Consider the following 24,399-nt stretch of genomic DNA (forward strand, 5'->3'; position numbering starts at 1 on the left):
TACATATTTCCACCTAGTGGTTTCCTAAGCGCGGTTCCCTATCTTATGGATGCACTTAAATGTAGTGTGTATTATACCATTTAAAAATCTATGTATTTATATGCATTTAAAATGTACTATATGAACATACAAATTTGTAATTTCAAGCGTGAATGACTCTTTATGCACTGCTTGGTGCCTAAAACAACTTATTTACAGATTTGCGCATTTTCACGTGCGTTTGGGGGGGTGGGCATGCATAGCCCCAGCCGCGCCAATCATTCGCAGCCCTCTGTGAATGGAAATCTACAAGGTCTGGCGGCCATCGGCTTGTAGTTTTCAATGAACTACCATGGCGATGTGAGTGCTGTGGTAGTTTAATTGAGTCTTTTTGTCAGAATGTATCGATTTCCTTGTGAGGTACAAGCAAGCCAATATAATGACAGGTCTGCAGGAGACCTGCATGGCACCAGCGATCTGTTGGTTGCTTTACAGGCTCCTGCAACAAATTTGTGCTTTTTTTTTAAAGTGATTTATCCTTTAAGTTCTTGCTCTCACTGGATTTTTTGCTGTAGACTGGTAAAGGTGCTTGTTTGCAGGTAGCAGTATGGCGCCTGATGAACAGCAGCTGTGTTATTTGGCTGGGGCTGAAGAGATTAAAGCTAGCTATAAAGAGGATCACCAGCACAGTACAAGTTCTCACCATCTGTTGCTCTCTTTATGGTTCTGCATGGCACCTTGATAGTTAGAGCGTAAAATAGCAAGGTGTAGCGTAAACCACGGTTGTTCAAAAACCTTCTCCCCAGCAAAGTGAAACTGTGGTTAAAATGGCCTTTAATTAACACAAAAAGCAATACAAAAAGGTGAGTAGTTTAAAAAGATTTTTGTATGCATCATACTCACTCCTTTTCTGCATTCATTGAAGGACACTGCAGATCTTCATGGCTGTTGGGTTTTTGACACCACCTGCAGGAGCAGGACGCTAGGTGCAACTAAAGCTACAAGTATGCCCAAAAAAGCAGCCAAATCCCTCATCTGCAACACAAAGCTCAATTGGTAGCTAGCAGTAATAGGACAACACTGAGATAGAAAAAAATAAAAAGACTGGGCGGTTGCTGTCAGAGGTGCATTCAGTAACCAGAGCACTCAGCACTGCAACCCAGGGACTGGGTCTGCTCCTCAAAAGGACAAATGCACCACCACGTGTTCCAGCCAACCGCGGCTAGCCCCTTACGCTGGTTGGAGGGATAAGAACCACTCTTGCCAGTTCCAGGAGATACCATTACCAAAGAAAAAATTACAAAGGGCATATGTGCCCACAGTTAAATTGGTGGCTGCAAGATCACTAGACAGTCCACCTGCAGTACAAGAGGGAGCTCTGAGCCTGTTTCTCAGAAGTTGTCACAAGCTCCCCTGCCCCCACAATGACACACATACCCCACTTATACCATTGCTGGGAAGCTATACAAGTAGACAGGGGAGGGGTAAGACTTGGCTGACCAGGAGCACCTAGACCCCTAAGGCATGTCAAGACCCCGTGGGCACTCTGTCTGCAAAGGGCAGAGATGTCACAGCTGACCCCACTATATCCGGGAACTGCATGTTCTCGGTGGCAGTGCTGGAAGACTACCTGAATCTATATTATCCGGCCTGTACAGTACTGCAGTTGATTGAAGACAAGAATCCATCTAATGGAAATAAAATAAAAATCCTCCGACAGGACAAAAGTCCTGAAAAATTAAAAAGGAGACAAAAATCCTTATGCCAGGTACAAAACTGAGCTGTGTTGCAGATAGGGGGTTTGCTCACTTGACATCCTGCGAGCAGCGTCCTAAAACCCATTCGCCATGAGGATCTGCAGTGTACAATGAATGAAAGAGAAAATGAACAGCTATCTGCCTTGCGTTGGCTGTCTACCTGTTACAATTTATTGCAGAAGCTGGTGGTTAGCATCTATAATGTGTATTGTAGCAGTACATGAATACCATTCTATAGCATTTAACTACAGCCATATAAATGAATACCTAAACAAAATTGCCCATATACAGTATATCAATTAAAAGGTAGTAAAAACTTTTTTGTGTTTTTTTTTTTTCTATCATCATATTTGGCTAAATATAGAGCGGACCTAAAAACCTATTACCTGCAAAAAAAAAAAAGTCTTCGGGTTTCTTCATTTTTTTTTTCTCCTACTAATGGTTGAATTAGATGGACAGGTGTCTTTTCTCAACCTGGCTATAACTATGAATCCTTTGTCAGGTATAACAGCTCTCACATGAGTTTCATTTGTGTAGTTAACGGTTTCGGCTTTTATTTTTCAGTAGAACTTTTCATTAGAATTTTCTCCCAATGTTTTAATATTTTAGTAACTAGATTCCTTGGTGTAGGGGAATTATTGTACAAGACTAACAGGTAAAATGGAATTGCCCACAAATCCTCTTTTTTGGAGAGAGTCATTTTTCGTCCTCTCACAACAATTCATAAAGTCTTCTTACGGGTCCAATTCTAGAATTGTGTGTTACAGACTTCATACCTTTTCATTGTAAACATACCAAACCATTTAGGACGGGGGTGTCAAACTCAATTTCATTGTGGGCCGCATTAGTATTAGGATTGCCCTCAAAAGGGCCGGTTGTATCTGTACGATTAGATGTCCAGCACATTCCCTCCCTTTTACATTAGCTGTCAAAAGCCACCCCACCATCAGACGTTGAGTCCCCCACGCTCCCTTACATCACAGTGTATCCCCCTTTCCTTATGCTGCTGCTGGGAAGAAGCTGGATGCATTGCTTGAAAGCAGAAGGTAATGGTCTGGAGTAGGAGCAGAGGAGGGCTGGAGCTCTCCTGCAGTTCCAGGAGAGGTGCGAGGGCCACAGGAAATGGCCTGGAGGGCCGCATTCGGCCCGCGGGCCTTGTATTTGACACCTGTGATTTAGGATATAACAGATCCAGAGACCTACCTGAGGGGATAAAAACTGAGGCACTTGAGCACGAAGACTAGGCTGGGATGAGTTGAGAGGTTGCACTGGTGGCTGCTGTGGCTGTTGCATGGACCTGGCTTGTGCTGCTCCACTATTGCCAAACATACCCAGATTGCCACTCTGCATCTGTGTGAAGGGAATATTGTTGTTAAGTCTGGATTTCTATTATGCATCTCCCTAGACATTCTTCTGCCCTGAAATCTTACATCCCCAAATATATTTCTCTCCCTGAATACATACAAAATAAAGATGTAAAGGAAAAAAAAAAAAAAGGCTCAAGGGCCAGCCGGTGACCTTCTAAAATGCTGCCCTTTGCACAAACGCAAGTCTGAATGTTGCTCCGCTATTTCTGTTGCATTGACTAGAACTAAACTATTGCTAAACCGCAGATAAGTGGCTAAACTTTCTTTAACCCTACAAGTTAATCTTAGTTATTTCTGTAAAATTTTATAATTCACACTGACCTGCTGCAGGTAAACCGCAGTACAATGTACCCACGTTTTTCTTGCGGGTTACCCACGATTTCCTATAGACTTAGGTATGTCCCGTGTTTTTAGTGCATTTTCTGAAAGCACACCAAAGTCCTGCATGATAATGCTTAAAGCCCTGCATGCTGCATCTTTGGCTCGCCTTCAGAAACTGAACACAAAATATCGGACATAATAGAAGTCTTTGGGAAACCACAGATATACTGTGCTGCGGCTGAACCTCAGCAGGGCAGTGTACAAGTGCCCTTCTTGTACAAAAAGTCCATTGAAATAATAAACATGCTGGAAAAGGGGTGTTTTGCTTATTGCACTTTCACAAGCATTTCTCCTAGTCTCTTACCTGTCTAGAGGAATTCAAGTTCTGCATGTTTAGGCCTGGTGTCATGCCACCAAGGGCTTGATTAGGGAGTGCACTGTTGGGATGGGGGAGCTTCAGGCTTGGTGAAGGCAAAAATGGTGAAGTAGTGGGCTCTTCCACTAGGCCGCCATCCTGATTGAAAAAAAGAGCATGAGCTGTGGTCAGCACATTAAAAAAGCACCAGAGGCAGGAGGCAAAAAAGCAAGCCAAGTAATGTAGCAGGATAAATGTATCTTAAAAAAATACCTGCCATGAAATATTTAGAGGCTGTCATTATGATGCCTTTCTGAAAATTCTACTTGCCCATCTATTAGACCAGTGGTTCTCAACCTGGTGTCGGGACCCCCTCGGGGGTCAAATGATGATTTGTCAGGGGGTCACCGAATCCTGGGCTGTTCCAGAAGCCCACACCGCTCTCCCAGCCTTTTTGCCGCCGCCCTGCGTGGCTGTTCCTGGAATCCGCGGCCGCCCACTCAGCCTCTTTGCAGCCATCCATTTAGTTCACGGCATGGCTTGGCGGCAGAGACTAATCAGCTGACTGGTGAGGAATGTGAAGTGGGAAGGGCTGGAGGAGACCCCATCTCCTGATTTTGGCAAAGGTGTCACTGTTAACAGACACCACAAAGGGGTTTTAATATTGTACAAGTGGAAAGGAACCTTGGGAGCTCTAAATGTTCATGGGTTAGGGGCGCAAATTACCCGACAACCCACGCTATGAAAATAATTTTATTGTTAAGGGTCCCCACAACCTGGGAAATTTTATCAAGGGGTCACGGCACTAGGCATGTTGAGAACCACTGTATTAGACGGATTCACAGGTTTCACTTTGTGTCACTGATATTGAACAATTTGTAGGATCAGGAAAGTCGACAATGGTGGCCTACAGATTTTTCTCATGACAGAATTGTTTAATTGTGTCTACAAGCTATCTTAATTTCTGCTGCTGGACCCTACTTTCCATTTTGCATCTTAAAAAGTTACCAAACCAGTTTTTCCATTTTTTCAAATGCATGTTACAGACTCGAAAACTCACCAAGGATAGCTGAAACCATATTTCTGGTGATGGTCCTGGGGATGTTGCAGAAAGATGCAAGAAAATAAAAAGACTGAAGGTCCAACCTGTGACCTCCTTAAAATGCGTCTCTTTAAGGCCCAGGACTTTACAAATTTAAAGGGGTTGTAAAGGTTTTTTTTTTCTAAATAGGTTCCTTTAAGCTAGTGCATTGTTGGTTCACTTACCTTTTCCTTCCATTTCCCTTCTAATTTTTTTTTTTCTTTGTCTGTATTCCTCACTCCCTGTTCCTCCTCCGTAAGCTTTCCCCATCATGCGATCCATTCTGGCTGGGGGTTAGTCAGCATGCTCACCCCCTCCCTTGGGACATCCCTGCGGGAAACATAGCATCTCCCCACAGGGATGTAGTCCCAAGGAAGGGGGTGAGCACGCTGACTAACCCCCAGCCAGAATGGCTTGGATGATGGGGGCAAGCTTACTGAGAAGAAACAGGAAGTAAGGAATTCTGACAAAAAAAACATTTAGAAGGGAAATAGAAGGAAAGGTAAGTGAGCCAACAATGCACTAGCTTAAAGGAACCTATTTAGAAAATAAAAAACAAACCTTTACAACACCTTTAAGTCTAAAATGTTATTCCCCTATTATACAGTACATCTACAGTGGGGCAAACAAGTATTTAGTCAGCCACCAATTGTACAAGTTCTCCCACTTGAAAAGATGAGAGAGGCCTGCAATTGTCATCATAGGTATACCTCAACTATGAGAGACAAAATGTGGAAACAAATCCAGACAATCACATTGTCTGATTTGGAAAGCATTTATTTGCAAATAATGGTGAAAAATAAGTATTTGGTCTCCTCTACAAACAAGCAAGATTTCTGTCTCACAGACCTGTATCTTCTTCTATAAGAGGCTCCTCTGTCCTCCACTCATTACCTGTATTAATGGCACCTGTTTGAACTTATCAGTATAAAAGACACCTGTCCACAACCTCAGTCACACTCCACGATGGTGAAGACCAAGGAGCTGTCGAAGGACACCATAACAAAAATTGTAGACCTGCACCAGGCTGGGAAGACTGAATCTGCAATAGGCAAGCAGCTTGGTGTGAAGAAATCAACTGTGGGAGCAATAATTAGAAAATGGAAGACATACAAGACCACTGATAATCTCCCTGGATCTGGGGCTCCACGCAAGATCTCCCCCCGTGGGATCAAAATGATCACAAGAACGGTGAGCAAAAATCCCAGAACCACAAAAGGGGGGACCTAGTAAATGACCTGCAGAGAGCTGGGACCAACGTAACAAAGGCTACCATTAGAAAACACACTACGCCGCCAGGGACTCAGGTCCTGCAGTGCCAGACATGTCCCCCTGCTTAAGCCAGTACATGTCCGGGCCCGTCTGAGGTTTGCTAGAGAGCATTTGAATGATCCAGAAGAGGATTGGGAGAATGTTATATGGTCAGATGAAACCAAAGTAGAACTGTTTGGTAGAAAAACAACTCGTTGTGTTCGGAGGAGAGAGAATGCCGAGTTGCAACCAAAGAACACCATACCTATTGTGAAGCATGGGGGTGGCAACATCATGCTTTCGGGATGTTTCTCTGCAAAGGGAACAGGACAACTGATCCGTGTACATGAAAGAATCAATGGGGTTATAGGGGATACCTGCTTTTATGTAATTGTTAGCATACGAAGTGGGTGGGTGACCTGGGTTTTTTTTTTCCTCTAAAGATGGTCGTTTATCTGACATGAATACTTTGACAAGCATTGTACGTATTTAATACTGGCCTCAGAATGTGCTGGCGGCAATAACGTGTACTGTACTGCTCTTCAATACATTTTAAACTGAAAAAAAAAAAAAAAAAAAGAAAGAATCAATGGGGCCATGTATTGTGAGATTTTGAGTGCAAACCTCCTCCCATCAGCAAGGGAATTGAAGATGAACCGTGGCTGGGTCTTTCAGCATGACAATGATCCCAAACACACCACCCGGGCAACGAAGGAGTGGCTTCGTAAGAAGCACTTCAAGGTCCCGGAGTGGCCTAGCCAGTCTCCAGATCTCAACCCCATAGAAAACCTTTGGAGGGAGTTGAAAGTCTGTGTTGCCCAGCGACAGCCCCAAAATATCACTGTTCTAGAGGAGATCTGCATGGAGGAATGGACGAACATACTAGCAACAGTGTGTGACAACCTTGTGAAGACTTACAGAAAACCTCTGTCATTGCCAACAAAGGATATATAACAAAGTATTGAGATGAACTTCTGATATTGACCAAATACTTATTTCCCACCATCATTTGCAAATCAATTCTTTCCAAATTGGACAAATGTGATTGTCTGGATTTGTTTCCACATTTTGTCTCTCATAGTTCAGGTATACCTATGATGACAATTACAGGCCTCTCTCATCTTTTTAAGTGGACGAACTTGCACAATTGGTGGCTGACTAAATACTTTTTTGTCCCACTGTATCTATACAGTACATAAACAAGTATAAAGCATAATCATGTAACAAATTAAAGTGGAACTAAACTCTCTAATCATTTACTGCCAAGGAAGCTACCATCTTAAAGCAGAGCTTCAGCCTAAAGTGGAACTCCCGCTGATCGGAACTCTCCCCCCCTCCGATGTCACATTTGACACCTTTCAGGGGGGACGGGGGTGCAGATACCTGTCTAAAGGTATTTGCACCCACTTCCGGCCACAGTCTGCGGGCAGGACGTCACCTCCTGGTGCTACTGAACCAGCAAGAAAGTAGAATGGCCTATGGTATATACATGTGACAGCACTGGCCAGCTTGGCTACGTCACCATGTAAATGATTACATGCGGAGTTTTCCATAATAAATTAAAATGTGTCTTTATGATTTGAAATACAATGATACAGTGCTGGCTGCTCATGACAGCAAAGGGTTATTTTAAACTGGGAAGTCAGACAGAGTCCTCCTGATGGTAAGGATTTCTCATGACCTAATAGTTTTGCTGACATTTAGGAGAAGACAAGCACATGGCCAGAAGTCTGTCTCTCTATAGCTCAGCTGTTCATTCTGGAGAACATTAATCCTTCTACTTCACCCCCACAACCTAGATTGTGCTGGACAGCAGACATCAAGTCTTATCAGACTGTAAAGAAAGCCAAGTAGCTGAAACACAGCTAAACGTACAAAACAGAACTGGCAAAAACATCCATCCATCCATCATTAAATTCACAAACTGCCACTGCACACATCTAGCAAGTGTTAAATGAAAACAAATTCAAATTCAAATTCAATCTTAAAGCGGATGTGCGCTGAAAAAATAAATAAATATTAAAAGCCAGCAGCTACAAATACTGTAGCTGCTGACTTTTAATATTAGGACACTTACCTTTCCTGGAGTCCAGCGCTGTCCGCAGCAGAGGGCGAGCATTCGCTCGTCACTCTGCTGCCCCCCCCCCCCCCGCCATCCTCAGTGAGGGAACCAGGAAGTGAAGCGCTCCGGCTTCACTGCCCGGTTCCCTACGGCGCATGCGCAAGTCGCGCTACGCCTGCCGATTGGCTGCCGCTGTGTACTTGGAGCCGAGTGTTCCCAGAACACAACGGGGGGATGGGGGGGTGGGGGACGGGACGGTAGGTGACGTCATGCCCGCAGTCTGCCCGAGACTGTGTGGCCGGAAGTGGGTGCAAATACCTGTCTTTAGACAGGTGTCAAATGTGACACGGGAGGGGGGGAGGGTTCCAATCAGCGGGAGTTCCACTTTAGGGTGGAGCTCCGCTTTGTACCTTCTTAAAGCACTTGTGCTGTAGTGCAGCGCACCTCAAGGCAACATGCGTTGCCCTGTGCTACTGCAAACGCTACATTCGGTTTTATAGTTGCAATTTGGTACCTATAGTTGCAATCAAACCAGCTGCCTTAATGCACCAGTGTGAATGGGCCTTCACTGTGAACCGAATTTTATCATCAAGGTTTATAGATCGAGAGACGAATGAGAGCGTAAACCTTTGCATCTGCCAAAGCCATTTTTTCCCCATTTTAGGCCTGAAGATTAGTTTACACCCTCCCCTCCCCCCCAAATATATAAATAGAATCAACCCAAATTTGTTTTGTAAATGTAGTGCTACCCCCGCAGGAGCCGCTGGTAAATGTTGGTATCTCCCACCCTGAACAGCCAGGCACGCATAATTTTTCACCACACGCTGGAGACAGGAATCAGTCCTTGCAGCTTTGTTTTTTGTGTTTTATTAGGGGCATTGAACTTAGATAGGGTTGAGATTATTATGGGATGCCAACTTGATCAAGCTCAGAACTCTTTAGGAACACAAACTACATATACAGTCTGTATATACACTTCTTCTACCTCCAGCACAATCTTGCTTGTAGAACTAACTCCTCCCTGGACCAGCTGGCACTGTAAGGATGGTCTAACAAGAGCATGATCAGACCATAGCAAATGCCCTTTGCAGGCAGGGACCGCTGGCCCCTTTGGTATTGTAGCAAAAAGAAGTGCCAGTGCTCAGCTGTCTTACTCCTGTGGCTAATGATCCCAGCACTACCTCTATTCAGGCACCGTCAACCTGCCTGGCTGCCCTCTTTTTTTTTTTTCCCCAAAATATTTTTTTTTTTTATTGATCATATCAAATCAGCAAAAGAACATAGATCGAATACAGCTATATACATATATCGCTAGAGTAACAGGGAGACGGGAGAGATTGCGCCAAAGTGATCTAAGTAGCGTCATGGATCCCAAAAGCCTCTCCGGGTCCACCTCCGCGCTCGCACCCCAGAGTAAACTATTAGGATGAGTAGGTGCCAACCAAATTTTTTCAATTTCTGTCCATTATATGCCCTTTGGGGGAGCCAGGATGTGATGGCGCGCAATTGAGATGCTTGATAATATTTCACTAGATCAGGAAACGCCAGTCCCCCATCAGAACGGGAAGCCAGCAAGACCGATCGGGGCACCCTATGCCTCCTATAGTTCCAGACAAAACATGCACCAGGTCCAACTGTAGCTTACGCAGTTGCATGTAAAGAACCGGGATGGGCAGAGTCTGGAATAGATACAGGAGCTTGGGCAGGATGGCCAAAAAGAGGGACCTGAAAAGAGGAGGATCCAGGCTGCCCTGTGCAAATCCACTACAACAGAGCAAGCAAGTATAACCTTTTTTTATATAAATAACCAAGACTTTACAATCACTTTAAAATTGCGCATGCCTAGGAACCTGTGACAAAATATTTTTTTTTACTAGATGTTGCTTTAAAAACCTTAGTAGGTGATCAGTTTAGGATAATCGGGAATGACGGCCCTGGAAATATTGCTCTCACTCCAGTGTTCGTGGCTATATGCAAAGCACATGTAGTGCAATCAACATTTTCGCACCTGCCACATGCATTTTCACTGGCATCTGGAAACTCAGAGTGTTAAATTAAAATAACCTTGTTATTTTATGACTGATTCTAAAGCGCTAGCAAAACCTGAAAAATGCCTGCATTTACCCTTCGACCTAATAAATGATGCAATGTATAGCCACATGAAAAAGAGTCAAATAATCCGTATTACCTTGTCTAAGAAAGTGGGGCGGTCCATGGAAGACTCTTTGGAGATCGGTGGTGGGCGGCAGCTCAAGGGCTTGGCGACAACTGCATTGTAGTCCGCCATTCCCAATCCACGCTTGTCCAATTCCACCTTCTTTTCCAGTAGAGCACCTACACAATATACAACAGACACTAAGAAACATTTCAAACATGGATTTGTCAGTGATAACAGAAAGCTACATGATTATTTAAAAATCCAAAAATTTAACAGGGGAGGCATGTAACTGTAATTTCCACTATACATTAGACCACAATGGCAGTACCAACAAAAAGGACATTTAGTGACAGTCATATCTGGGTACAGAAATGAAATCTTAAAGGCTGAACTCAAGTACAATGCAGGCAAACCGCTTTGCAATGTATTTGAAGACACCAAGGAACCACCCACAAGCCAGAGCTTGAGGGATAAAGGTTAAATGCTGGCTGCCTCGGGGGCGAGGGATATGGCAAGAAAAAGTACTGGTACCCTAGGCATACACAAGCATTTAACCTTTGCATTGCCGAGGGAGCCTCACTGCAAAGGGTATTCTTTTCTTTCCCCGGAGTTCAGCTTTAACCAGGGAGTGACAATAACCCCTTAACGCCCGCCGCACGACTATTTACGTCCACAGAATGGCACGTACAGGCAGAAGGACGTATATATACACGTCCTTGCCTTCTAGCGGGTGGGGGGTCCGATCGAGACTCCCTCCGCTGCGTGCGGTGGGCGGATTCCCTCGGGGAGCAATCCGGGACGACGGCGCGGCTATTCGTTTATAGCCGCTCCGTCGCAATCGCTCCCCGGAGCTGAAGAACCGTATGTAAACACGGCTTCCCCGTGCTTCACTGTGGCGGCGTATCGATCGAGTGATCCTTTTTATAATGGAGACTCGATCGATGACGTCAGTCCTACAGCCACACCCCCCCTACAGTTGTAAACACACACTAGGTGAACCCTAACTCCTACAGCGCCTCCTGTGGTTAACTCCCAAACTGCAACTGTCATTTTCACAATAAACAATGCAATTTAAATGCATTTTTTGCTGTGAAAATGACAATGGTCCCAAAAACGAGTCAAAATTGTTCGCCATAATGTAGCAGTCTCGAAAAAAATCGCTGATCGCCGCCAATAGTAGTAAAAAAAAAAAATAATTAATAAAAATGCAATAAAACTATCCCCTATTTTGTAAACACTATAAATTTTGCGCAAACCAATCGATAAACGCTTATTGCGATTTTTTTTACCAAAAATATGTAGAAGAATACGTATCAGCCTAAACTGAGGAAATTTTTTTTTATATATATGTTTTTGGGGGATATTTATTATAGCAAAAAGTAAAAAATATTGCATTTTTTTCAAAATTGTCGCTCTATTTTTGTTTATAGCGCAAAAAAAAACGCAGAGGTAATCAAATACCACCAAAAGAAAGCTCTATTTGTGGGGAAAAAAAGACGCCAATTTTGTTTGGGAGCCACGTCGCACGACCGCGCAATTGTCTGTTAAAGCGACGCAGTGCCGAATCGCAAAACCTGGCCTGGGCATTTAGCTGCCTAAAGGTCCGGGGCTTAAGTGGATAATATCATTTTAGCTAGACAATTTGAGATTATTACAACATCTTGAAAAAAGTTAACCCACACAGTATACCACACCGACAGGGGCTCCTAGATTTTTCTTTTATCAAACACTATAATTTATAATACCACTTCAAAAATTGTAACAAAATTGCAAGGTCTGCCTTCATTTTGTTAAGCGCTGCGCAAACTGTCGGCGATATATCAATCCCGTATAATATTATTATTATCTCATTTAGATGTAAGGGCATGCCTTGTAACATAACTTTGCTTGTGTATTTCGCTAAGCTTGTGAAGATTTACAGTATAAGGACAAAATGTGAGATTACATTTTAATTTCAAATAGCTGCGGTTATTTTTTAATAACAAACAACACACACACACACTTACTCATGGCCTGGTCCAGATTCAAATTGTTACTTTTCAAGGCCTCTTCAGCAGGCTCTTTCTGCAATAATAAAAAAAAGTTTTTTTTTTTTTTTTTTTTTTTTTTTTTTTAAAGAGGATCTAGTCGGTTCTGGAAAGGTTAAAAGTCAGCAGCTACAATAACTGTAGCTGCTGACTTTGACACTTAGGTCTCATGAACACGGGATGTTGTTTAACCCCTCCTGAACTATTTAACTTGACAGCTAGAAACCGACATCTAAAAAAGTCAGTCTAGCTGCGTTCACATGCCGCTTAAGTTCAGGGGCAACTGAATAAAATGCCCAACTGCTCCTAAATGTCTGTTTACCAACACCAGTGTACATGAGGCTTTACCTGTCGGGAGATCCAGCGCCGTGTTCACATAGGCCAGCTTTTTGCCGGTCTTCGGGTCCCCCGCGCTGCCATTTTGCTTGTGGGAAAATGGCTTCCCACTGCATATGAGCGAGTCACGCTGAGCCTTCTAAATGGACACGCAGACTCCTGGGACATGTGACATGTCCCAGGAGGTTGCGGGCAGGGAGGATGGAGGGGCACATAACAGGTATATTCAGGTCATTAGTAAAACAGTTAGATTCAAGAAAATTAACATTTGGAAAACTACGAAACCAGAACCCATCAGTTAAAAGCTGCTTCATTTGTAGAGAGGAATACTGCTGTTCATGAAAAACAAAAAAAGATTCCTTGCAGTCAGTCAATTTTTTTTGTTTTTTGGTATAGAAAAGAGATGAACATAGCCAGCAAAGCAGATTGATCAACATAGAAAACTTATGAAAGGCATACGTCGCCAAGCAAGGCTTAATTGGTAAAATCATCAAAATGTACTCAGAGGTAGTATTACAGAATGAGTGTACAGTTGAACCTTGGATTACGAGCATAATCCGTTCCAGGAGAATGCTCGTAATCCAAAGTACTCGCATATCAAAGCGAGTTTTCCCATTGAAGTCAATGGAAACAAAAATAATTTATTCCGCATTGACTTCAATGGCATGCAATACCAAATGCGGCCAGGGTTAGGGGGCGCCAGAAAACGCCAAAAAGGCCCGAGGACACTTTGGCTTGTTTCCTGCGCCCCGTATCTCAGGCCAAATGAGGTACTGCAGGCTAATGGTCGACTTTTCTCGGCTCCTGCGCCCCCTGTACATCAGGCCAAACGAGGTACTGCAGGCCTATTTCGCTTGAATTCTGCTCGTCTTGCGAGTCAACAGTCGCAAACCGAGTCAGTATTAAAAAAAATAAAAAGTTACTCGCAAATCAAAACGCTCTCAAACCAAGTTACTCCTAAACCAGGGTTCCACTGTATATAAAACACTGCTGTTACATCTAAATCCATTTCAACCAGACACACTAAACACAGTGTGATGTGGTCCAATGAAAAAGGGGTCCTCCGCGTGCGGATAAGAGAGTGGTCTACAGAAAGGGCATGACGCAAGGTCATTTTATGTAGACTCACTTTTCAAATCCATGGGATCAAGATGAAAGTTCTTTATGCTATATTTCGACTTCTTAACAATCTCGGTACACAACATGACTTTAATTGTAAGAATGTAGCAAATGTATCGGCTCTTGTTCAGTGTTACAGGACAATATTGTTGGACCTTTAAAATTACATTTAATTCCTATTAAATGTGCATAGAAAATTAAGAACAAATTATACAGACTAAAGCAACTACTAATGAGAACCATAAATTGATGTATAGTAAGATTTTCAGAATTCTCAGACAGACATTCACATTTTTTTTTAACTTCCCCCCCCCCCCCCCCCCCCCCCAAGTTCACCGTTTTGTATATTCAATTTAAAACATGTATCCGAGTTTTCTCACATTTTATCATTTAAGATAAAAAATAAAATAACTACATTTTTATGTGGTTGTGGAAGTACAATATGTTCTGGCTGTTTGATACCACTGAAGTCCCAACTGAGGTTATAGGTGTCTAGTATGAACTATAGGGATGCAAGAACCTGGCAATCCAATTTTTTTTTTATATTTTATGTTCATGAAAAACAAACAAAAAAAAGTCTCTACATTTGTAAAAACGGTCTTACTATTGGGTAATTAGTTTAGAATGTCAAAATAAGATACGTTTGCATTAGTTGTGCTTAGCCATGCTATAAAATCAGTAAGCTTTGCTAAAACAGTAGTGGACAGCGATTTTTTTTAATGTTTTTTTTTTTTAATGGCTGTCGCAAGCTATATGCAAGTAGCCACGGATCTAGATTGTGTCCAGGGATGGACATCTGTCCCTAATCACAGGCAACGGCTTGATGTGCAAATATATGCTTACAGCCGAAGACATCCCTGGCTCCTTTGAACCCATCATTAAAATCTTTGCAGCCTGGGTGCCTACCGCTGGTCTGGGCACCTGGCTGCAGGGAACCGCAGTATACTTGCTATACCCATGGCAGATTTAGGACATCTAAAAAGGAAGCCCAAAAAACAAAACACAGGTCACAGACACAAACTCACCGGGAAGCCCATGTCAGTGAGCTGTTTAGTCAGTCGAGTTATGATCCAGGCCTCATCAGACTTGCTTGGAGTCTTCATGCCCTGCTATGGGAAACCGCAATAATGTCAAAAATGCATATAAAAAGGCAATGCATCAATTTCCATAAGAAAAACAGTGGGCATAGCAAGTTCATTGACATAAAATAGACTTCCAACTTTTAAAATGTAAAAAAATGACTAAATTCATAACATAGCCCCAGTAAATCCACATTTTTAAATATCTTGTTTTTGTCAATTATAAGTCTCGTGAGGAACATCAGCGATAACATTTCATATATCCGTCATTGCATGAAATTGGCTGCAGATGCAATTGGCCATCTACAATCATTTATTTACAATCTTAGCATGCACACAAAGAAACTAGGTGAGCTACAGAATACTTATGCAAAGAGTTTCATAGGTACCCATGCTACTCATAAGATCGCACACCCAAACAGATAAAAAAAAAAACAGCAGGAGACTAGAGTGTCTGAATCCGTTTCCAGCTATATGAAATGATTGACAGTTAACTACACCATTGTACTTTCTTTGTAGTTAGCAATATCTACAACAGAACAGTGTTTGGTTGACAACCATGTTGAATTTCTAGATGTGATTTGTTATTAGCGGACACTGTCCTACTACTATAATTTTATGCAGTTTTGTTTATGTGGTCTTGTTATTTGAATGTAGTACTGTAGAACACAAAGAAAAAACTTGTTCTTGTTTCAATATATAATAGAAAAAAAAGTAATATTTTTTTTTAGGGAGATTATATATATATATATATATATATACACACACACACACACACACACACACGTTACATTCTCTTAGATTTAAATCTGCATATAGCCAAACAGGGAAATACAAATTTGAAATACATGAATGCGAATTGTTTCACTTGCAAAAACAGTAAAAAAGGAAAAAACTATTTAAAAAAAATAATAATAAATACTGTATTTATCGGGGTATTGCGCGCTCCGGCGTATAGCGCACACCCCTAAAGTGGACCCGACATTCCTGTAAAAAAAAGATTTTAGTACTTAGTTTTGGTGTCTTGCGCGGCGTCCATCGGCGGCCTTGTGTCCTCTTCGTCGGGTACGGCGTCGTCCCCGCGCCGAGTTTGAATACTGCACCGGCATATACCGAGCACAGTACACTTGTGTATAGTCGGCAGGCACGGCTACTCTCGCGCTCCCGTCCTGTACGTCCAGGACGTGAGCGCGAGAGGGGCTGAGCCTGCCCGACTATACACGAGTGTACTGCGCTCGGTATATGCCGGCGCAGTATTCAAACTTGGCGCGAGAAAGCGGGTATCGGCGTATATCGCGCACCCACGATTTTGCCCTGGGCAAAAAAGTGTGCGGTATACGCCGATAAATAGGGTAATAGTTGGAGCGACATCAGATTCCATATAAGGAATGCAGTGGTATCACTTCCCATTCAAACAATGAAGCAGCAGCACAGTACTAATTAGATCATCAAATAGCTATTCCAATCCAGTCTGATTGGCCAACATTGCTGGCCCTCCCACACTGCTGCCATGTATTACAAGAAGCCAATATAACTAAATATCAAGTTTAGGTACTTATTCCGGCTGTATATAAACATACTGTTTAAGTAATGAGTCTTAATGACTTTGTAGCTACATAAAAGGGTGCATTTTCTATCTGTCTAGAGTCAAGAATTATTGTATTGTTTGTACGTAATAGGTTCATTAAATATGGATACCTTGGAAAGTCCTTTCTTGGGGCCATTGCCCCAAGAATTGCAAGAATTACTATCTTGGGAAGCAGCATTATTCCACATATCACTTTCTTCATCATCCCACTGGCTGAGGCCAACGTCTTCTCCTCCACTACTCCAGCCTTCTTGCATAGATTTTTGAGCTAAAAAAAAAAAAAAAAAAATTGAATTAAGGGGTTGGGAAAAATGTACGTCTCCCAGTCTTCACAACTGAGAAAACAAATGCAAAGTAGTTACTGCGTTTAAAGAATTTTCATTGACATTTGTGAAAGATTTACTTTTACTCCTGACACCTGAAACCCTAAGGATTGTCCCCCACTGCTGGCACCTGACCATCTTGGCAGCTAGGCCTGAGCATTGCATCATGGGAGGAGGTCACATGTTCTCCCATATCCAGAAGCACCAGGTATTTTGCTGTAACAGAGGGAGCTGCGACTCGTGAGAAGTAAAAGGGAAGTATGGTTGGGGTGGGTTTGAAAGGGTCCCTGTTGCTCTGAATAGGGAAGGTCAGTGTCTGTAAGAGAAAAAGGAAATCAAAGTGGAACGTCAACTAAACCTGTCGTTGGTTTCAAATGGAGAAGGGTTAGTACTTTCATCAGGTTTTATTATGGTCGGTGTCCTTGATTCACACTCGCTTTTGTTCTGGTGACCCTTGTCAATGTGACAAAATGATCGGAAACCTAAAGTTTTACAGCTTTCAACAGAAGAATATAGGGAACGTCTTTTCTTCTACCAAATTTCAGAGATCCCCTTACTTTTTCAGGTGACTTTTATTGAAGTTGCTGAGTGAAAAGTGCGAGATGCCACTCCACACCCACGTGCAAACACACACACAACTCACAAACTACTTGCCGCAGGGCTCGACAAATTTGCTTGGAATCTAGGAGCCAGCTAAAAAAGTTAGGAGCCAGGAACGCACCCTGTCCCGCCGAGCTTGCGTGCAAAAGCGAATGCATACGTAAGTAGCGCCCGAATATGAAAGCGCTGTTCAAACCACACATGTGAGGCATCGCGGCGATTGGTAGAGAGAGTGCAATAATTCCAGCACTAGACCACCTCAAACTCAAAACAAGCAACCTGTAGAATTTTTTTTAAACGTCACCTATGGAGATTTTAAAGGGTAAAAGTTTGTCACCATTCCACGAGCGGACACAATTTTGAAGCGTGACATGTTGGGTATCAATGTACTCAGCGCAACATCTTTCAAATATATAAAAAAAAAATTGGGCCAACTTTACTGGTGTCTATTTTTTTTATTAAAAAAAAGTGTATTTTTCCCAAAAAAGTGCGCTTGCAAGACCGTTTTGCAAATACGGTGTGGCAGAAAGTATTGCAACGAGCGCCATTTTATTCTCTAGGGTGTTAGAATAAAAAATAAATAAATAATTAATATATATATATATATATATATATATATATATATATATATATATATATATATATATATATATATATATATATATATATATATATATATATATATATATATATATATATATATATATATATATATATATATATATATATTTATTTATATTTGGGGGTTCCAATTAGAGGGAAGAAGATAGCAGTGAAAACAGGGAAGCTCCATTAGCATTGCTGGTTGTCTTGTCATACCAACGGCCACCACAAGATGGCACCATATCACAGAAGGAAGCATAGGCCTGCAGAAGGCCGCAAAGCCGATGCATCAATTACCGGCCGGCGTGGCCAGACACGATCGTGCGGCGGGGGAGGTGGGGGCGCACGGAGACACAGGATACCCCAGCTGTGCCGCGCCAGGTCGCCAATTCTAGTCGCAATTGCGATCTGGCGCCCGGGGGTTTGTCGAACCCTGGCTTACAGACAGGCTAGACCTCGGATTTGGAGGCCTTGCTGCACTTTTTAGGAAAGATCCCTGCTGGGATGGATGGAAGGCAATCTCCTTATCTTTATAATCCCCTGAACTTCTGCGGAGTGTTCTGGGAGCCCTTATTCTGTGTGCTGAAGTGTGCCATCCATCCATCCCAGCAGGGATCTCTCCTAAAAAGTGCAGCCAGGCCTTCATATCTGAGGTCTTACATGCTGGTAAGCAGTTTGTGAGTTGGGTGTGCACTGGGAGTGGAGTGGTATATGGTTACACAAGCAGATTGGGGCGATATACACATTTACTTTAAGAATTTTCTTGCACGGTTCACTTTTTATTTGGTCTGATTTTACACGGTTCCCTTTATTGAATTAATAAGCGTCATTCTTTGAACACTTTTTGATGAATTGATTTTCACATGATGATTTTTATGAAATATCCCTATGCTTTTTCGGTTGTAATATTAATGTACTAGCACTTTCTTTGATAGCGCAACACAATTATTTTGTTTATTTTTTTTTATCTGTATGTGGGAGTTTAGTGGGTGCTGCTGTGACAATCTTAGTTGATGTCAATTAGCTTCATATGATCGTTATTTTTTTGACACCAAGCGCAATTAATACTTCCTTTTCTTATTTTTGTTATAAACATCGCCGATTGCTCAGCAACTCGGTCTTAAAGGGGTTGTAAAGGTTCATGTTTTTTTCACCTTAATGCATCCTATGCATCTGACAGTTACGGCCCCCCCCCCCCCCCCATCGTTTTACTTACCCGATCACCTGCTGCGCTCGCCCCCGATGTCCTCTTCTCCGCTCAGTCTGGCAGTTGATTGGCTAGAGTGGATGGATTGATAGCACAGCGCTGTCAATCACATCCAATGACATGGCGCGCCAGAGGCGAGGCCAAGTGATACAGTGAGCGGCAATAGCCACCGGCTGTATCACGGAAGCGCGCCCGCAAGAACTAACCCCCATGGGAGAGGGCTCCCATGGGGGTTATTTCTTGCATGGAGGAGCCGAGACAGCCGCCGAGGGACCCCAGAAGACCAGGATCGGGGGCCACACTGTGCAAAACAAGCTGCACAGTGGGGGGGGGGGGAAGTATAACCAAAAAAATATATATATCCTTTACAACCACTTTAAGGCTGCAGAGATCGGTGACTGTCAGTCACTGGCTCTCTGCTCTGCCCCTCCAGCGCTGGACTGTGGAGGGGCGGGAGCTGCTGGCTCAGGTTTCCTGAGGCTTGCTGAGAGGCTGAGCCAGCTGCCAGTCCATATGGTCGGGATCTTTTCTGAGCCTGGCCCGGGTCAGTGACCTCAACTAAAAATGGGTCACAGAAATCCAGAACGAACAGCACTCCTGTAAATTTCCAGGATTTTCCATAGACGAAATAGCTTTTCCTTTAATCAGAGTTCATTCATCTACACTGGTAATGTGTATGGAGTAATTTGTTAGATTTCATTTTCAGTCCGCAGCCTGAATGAAATCTAGATGCATTGCCAGCTTTAGGAAAAAAAAGATTACTTCCCCAAATGTAATTAATAGCGCAAGATAATGTTCTTATTTACAAACCTGGTTTGCACAGCGAAGGGGCAGCAGCTGGAGCATTTGTCCTGCCATAATTTCCAGACGATTCTGCAGCACCGTCCACCCATCCTGAACCACTATTGGTGGGCTTTCCCCATGCAGAAGTGCCATTGTCAACTGAAACAGACGGAGATGGGGGCTCCCCCCAAGGGTTTTCGGCCTTAGAGTGGACAGGAGGCATATCTCCCCAGCCTGCATAAAAATACATAAAATAAATTCACACAATAGAACATCAATGTTCATCTTACATATAGCAAGTGACAGAATCATTTAAAGAGCACCTATTTAATCAAAAAATGCAAACACATTGGGGCTTATGTGTTCTTATAGTTACATTTTATGGCTGGATTTACAGCAATGTAACTGTCTTCTGTAGTAACGTCGTGCCCAATGAGGAAAACCAGCAATGTGGGATGGATGAAGCTGCAGTCTGGTTGTGAGATGCATTACAACTTGTACCGACAGCAGCTGTGGCTCAGAAAACTATTCTCTAACAAGAGCATGGAGGATACATGCATACAAAATATTAACAGAATGTGTAGACGGCTTTAATGTTTTTAGAGATCTTGCAATATTTTCTCCACTTCACCTACCGATTGTTGGACAATGAGGATAGAATACATGGTATATCATGAAAAACATGGCTTTTGCTTTTAACTATTATGCTTGCTACACCTTTAAAGTGGTTCTAAAGGGAAAAGGAAAAAAAAGAAAAAGACAGACAGGTTTATGTTTACCTGCTCTATGCAACAATATTGCTCAGAGCGGTCTCATTCCTCTTTAGCGGTCCCCTGTGGGTGCTGTCTGCATCTTCTTCCTGCAAGTGCCCCCATAGCAAGCTGTGTACTATGGGGGCACCAATGCAGGTGTGCTCCCAAACTGGGCTGTTTGTGTCTATGGACACACACACCACAGCTTGGCCATGCAGCCACCCTGCTCACAAGAGATGACTGACAGCAGCAAGTGCTAATGACTCCCACAGGAGGTAATGCTTCTCCTTTCAGTCTGTCCTGTGTGCATGGAATGCATTAAAGTAAAAAAAAAAAACAAAAAAAAAAAATTGAATTTAGAACCAATTTAAGTTGCAGTATCACAAGAATACAGTGAGACTTTGTATATCTGCAAATCTGACACTAGGTGAATTTTCATATCTGCAAATATGTGGTCAGCCAGCACAAATAAAGATCTTCTGTTGCATAGACAGGTGCCATAGGCACAAACACCAACATACAACAGCTAAAACGATTTCACTTTTAAATAGTCAAATAAAATTATAAATCAGTGACAGTAAAAACATTTCTAAATACCATATTCAAAATTACAGACTGCAAGGGTTGACCTCCGACAACAAAATGGAAAAAAAAAATAGCACCTGCAAAGTGCCCAGAAAGAGCCGCTGCTGTCTCTCCAGTGTGGAGCGGTGCGCTAGCAGGACAGTAAATAAAAGTCCTGCTAGCAGCATCTTTGGAGCGGTGAAGGAGCGGTGTGTATACCGCTCCTGCCCATTGAAATGAATGGGCACCGCGGTGATACCGCTGCCAAAGCACTGCTGCAGCAGCGCTTTGCGAGTGGTTTTAACCCTTTTTCGGTCGCTAAAAGTGCCCCGTTAGCGGCCAAATAGTGCCTCAGAATTGACGGTAAAGCACCGCCAAAAATAGCAGAGCTTTACCGCCGACGCACCCACTGCCCCAGTGTGAAAGGGGCCCAAGTGGAGTTATGGGGCAAAAAAAACTACAACTCACCGACATCATGAGCTTAATAGGGCAGATGTACGATTCCTTATCTGGAGCCATCATGATAAAGAAGTATAGTATTTTATTAGCCAATACCATCAATAGGGCAGGGATTTTCATGCCATGACCCACTTTGGCTTCAGCTTTGTTGCGGCAGCAAGAGGGAACGGGTTAGTGGACTACTTGGTCACTGAACAAACCAGATTTATTACATGGTCCAGGTTTGCCCATTCCTATTCTTCAACAAACTCAGTGAGACTAATGCCCCGTACACACGATCGGGATTCCCAGCGGTAAAAAGTCAGCCGGGTATCCCGGGGTGAAAACCGAGAACCTGCTTGGTCACTTTCCGTGTACACACCAGAGGTTTTCCCGTCTGGAAAACTGTGGTGAGGGCTTTGGTCGGGAATCCCGGCCGTGTGTATGCTCCACCGCATTTTTTCCTGGCAGGGAAACTGCTAGGAAAAAGACCGCCGGGAATCGCAAAAAAAAAAACAAAAAAACAGAAAGAACATGTTCTCATTTTTCCTGCCGCAATTCCCATTGGTTTTCCTGTCGGGAAAACTGCTATGGAGCATACACATGCCCAGTTTTCCCGGCCAAAAGCCGACATGGCAGTTTTCCCAACACGAAAACTGGTCGTGTGTAAGAGGCATAACAGAGCCCTCTGAGGGGGTTGTCTGCTTGTCCGTTCTTCTGGACTTTACAGATATCATCTGTTGTGTCTTTGGAGCTCTGCAACATATCAAACACCACCTAAGTCATTCATGTCAAATAGGCTTGGCTTATAAAGATTGAATATCCAAGCATTCATGAATACACGTTAGTTAAGCTCTACAAGTGGTGGATTAAAAACCATATGTAGCACTGAACCGATTTACCACAACCATTCAGTAGTCATGTGAACACCTTCTATAGTCTACATCAGCCCTCAAAATTTCCACTCGCCTACTAGCATTTGGCGAGTGGATTTAAGCTGGAGGCGAGTGATGACAGGGCTGCATGACCAATCACCCTCCAATCTGTGCCTACACTTAGAGTCCCGATGAGATTGGCGGCCGAAGAGGAAAGGTGCATGCTCGGGAAAAGTAGTCTGGTGAGCCGCGCACAGGCAGAGCAGTACACAGGTGCTCTACAGGTGCTCTACTTGCAATTCTCATTAAGCCATGGGACCCAACAGTATGACCTCTCTGAGCCTGCCCCCCTCCCCGACCAATGTAGCTGGAGAGCAGAAAGTAATGAGTAAGGTGGAGGATTGCAAAAATTACCACTCCGGTGCAGCGCTCACTGAAAGTTGCCCTGACATGAGAGCAGCAGCCTTCTAGTTTGTGCAGTTTTCTTCTCCTTGTGCTCTATGTAAGTGTCCAATCCAGTTTAGCCTGAGCACTGTGAGCAGACTGGTCTCAATGTGTGCTGTGCGCTGAAGGGTGTGCTGTGCTATGGTGTCAATGGCTGTGCAGTTGTGTAGTTGTGTGGATCTTAGCGCTGGATTGTACTCACCCCCGCTGTGCTGCAGCTCCTCTCCTCTCCTCTCTGCCAGCCTGAATAAAAGGGGGAAGTGGGGACATGCAAGCGTGGAGCCGCACACACAGGCTCCTGATGATGAGATGAATGGGGGAGAGAGAGAGGATGGATGGGAGTTGCAGAGGAGACAGCAAGAGAATGGGGAAGAGACCCAGTTCTAGTGCCCTGTCCCTCTGGTCTGCCCCCAGTGCCTGGTCCCTCTGGTCTGCCCCCAGTACCCTGTCCCATTTTGTTAAAGCTGTTGGTAATATTTAATTTTGTAACTTGAATCTGCATAAAACATTGTCATTCCATGAGATAATCTACGAGGGCGTGTTTACGGGTGCAATTAGGAGCAGGGCAGTGTATGAATTAGGTGGGGCAACTGGTGGCGAGTAACTCTTGAGGCCTGGCTAGTAGCTCAGGACTTGAAATTTTGAGCCCTGGTCTACATATTCAATAAGCAGGAAACAAAGTGGAAGCTGCCTCACTGATATAACTTGGGCCTGCGATTGACACCTATACATTTTTTTGTAGATTTGCACTACAGTTCATTTACTGGCAAAGCACCTTGTACCTATGTTGCTGAGGATAAGGGCCTCTTCCTCACAACCCTGACCCAGTGGTTGTGGTTGTGGGGGTGTGGTGGGATGACATATCAGAATCTGGAAACCCCTTTAACCAGGTGGCCCCCAGATCCTCACTCCTCCCCATGTGAATGAGTATGGGGTACATAAATACGGTTTCCCTGAAAATAAGACCGGCCTTGTATTAAATTTTGGCTACAAAAAACACACTAGGGCTTATTTTAAGGATATGTCTTAATTGTTTATGGTATGTACAATAATCTACATTTCTTCAATCACAGTCATGGCATCATGACGGTCTTAAAGTGGTTGTAACCCTAATTCCTCATGCACACTGGACAATTTTTGACATTTTAATTTTTTCAGTGGTGGGTGGAACCCTGCTTTAACTAGTTCGACACAAGTCGGTCCGAGTATGAAAAAGGTTCCTGCACTACTTTGGTCCTACTTCAGTCCATTGATTATCATTGAATTTGGATCAAAGTTGGGATTATTTTGATTGGTCAAAAGGACAAATCATACTATTTCAAAGTCAGAG

General features: G+C 43.3%; 1 protein-coding gene across 7 annotated transcripts in view; it reads right to left on the reverse strand.

The window, feature by feature from the left end:
* Nucleotides 1–24,399, reverse strand: part of TNRC6C (trinucleotide repeat containing adaptor 6C) — a 146,505-nt gene that overhangs the window by 21,645 nt on the left and 100,461 nt on the right. For 3 of the 7 annotated variants that reach the window (XM_040330137.1, XM_040330134.1, XM_040330140.1), the window contains 7 exons: nt 20,024–20,230; nt 16,591–16,748; nt 14,839–14,922; nt 12,338–12,395; nt 10,362–10,507; nt 3,789–3,938; nt 2,940–3,086 (listed from right to left, as the gene is read on the reverse strand). In XM_040330137.1, the coding sequence (XP_040186071.1) occupies nt 2,940–3,086; nt 3,789–3,938; nt 10,362–10,507; nt 12,338–12,395; nt 14,839–14,922; nt 16,591–16,748; nt 20,024–20,230 (950 nt within the window). The remainder of the gene's footprint in view (nt 1–2,939; nt 3,087–3,788; nt 3,939–10,361; nt 10,508–12,337; nt 12,396–14,838; nt 14,923–16,590; nt 16,749–20,023; nt 20,231–24,399) is intronic. The other 4 variants (XM_040330138.1, XM_040330136.1, XM_040330139.1 and 1 more) reach the window with 3 other exon arrangements.

The sequence above is a fragment of the Rana temporaria genome, chromosome 12, assembly GCF_905171775.1.
Source record: "Rana temporaria chromosome 12, aRanTem1.1, whole genome shotgun sequence".
Classification (NCBI taxonomy): domain Eukaryota; kingdom Metazoa; phylum Chordata; class Amphibia; order Anura; family Ranidae; genus Rana; species Rana temporaria.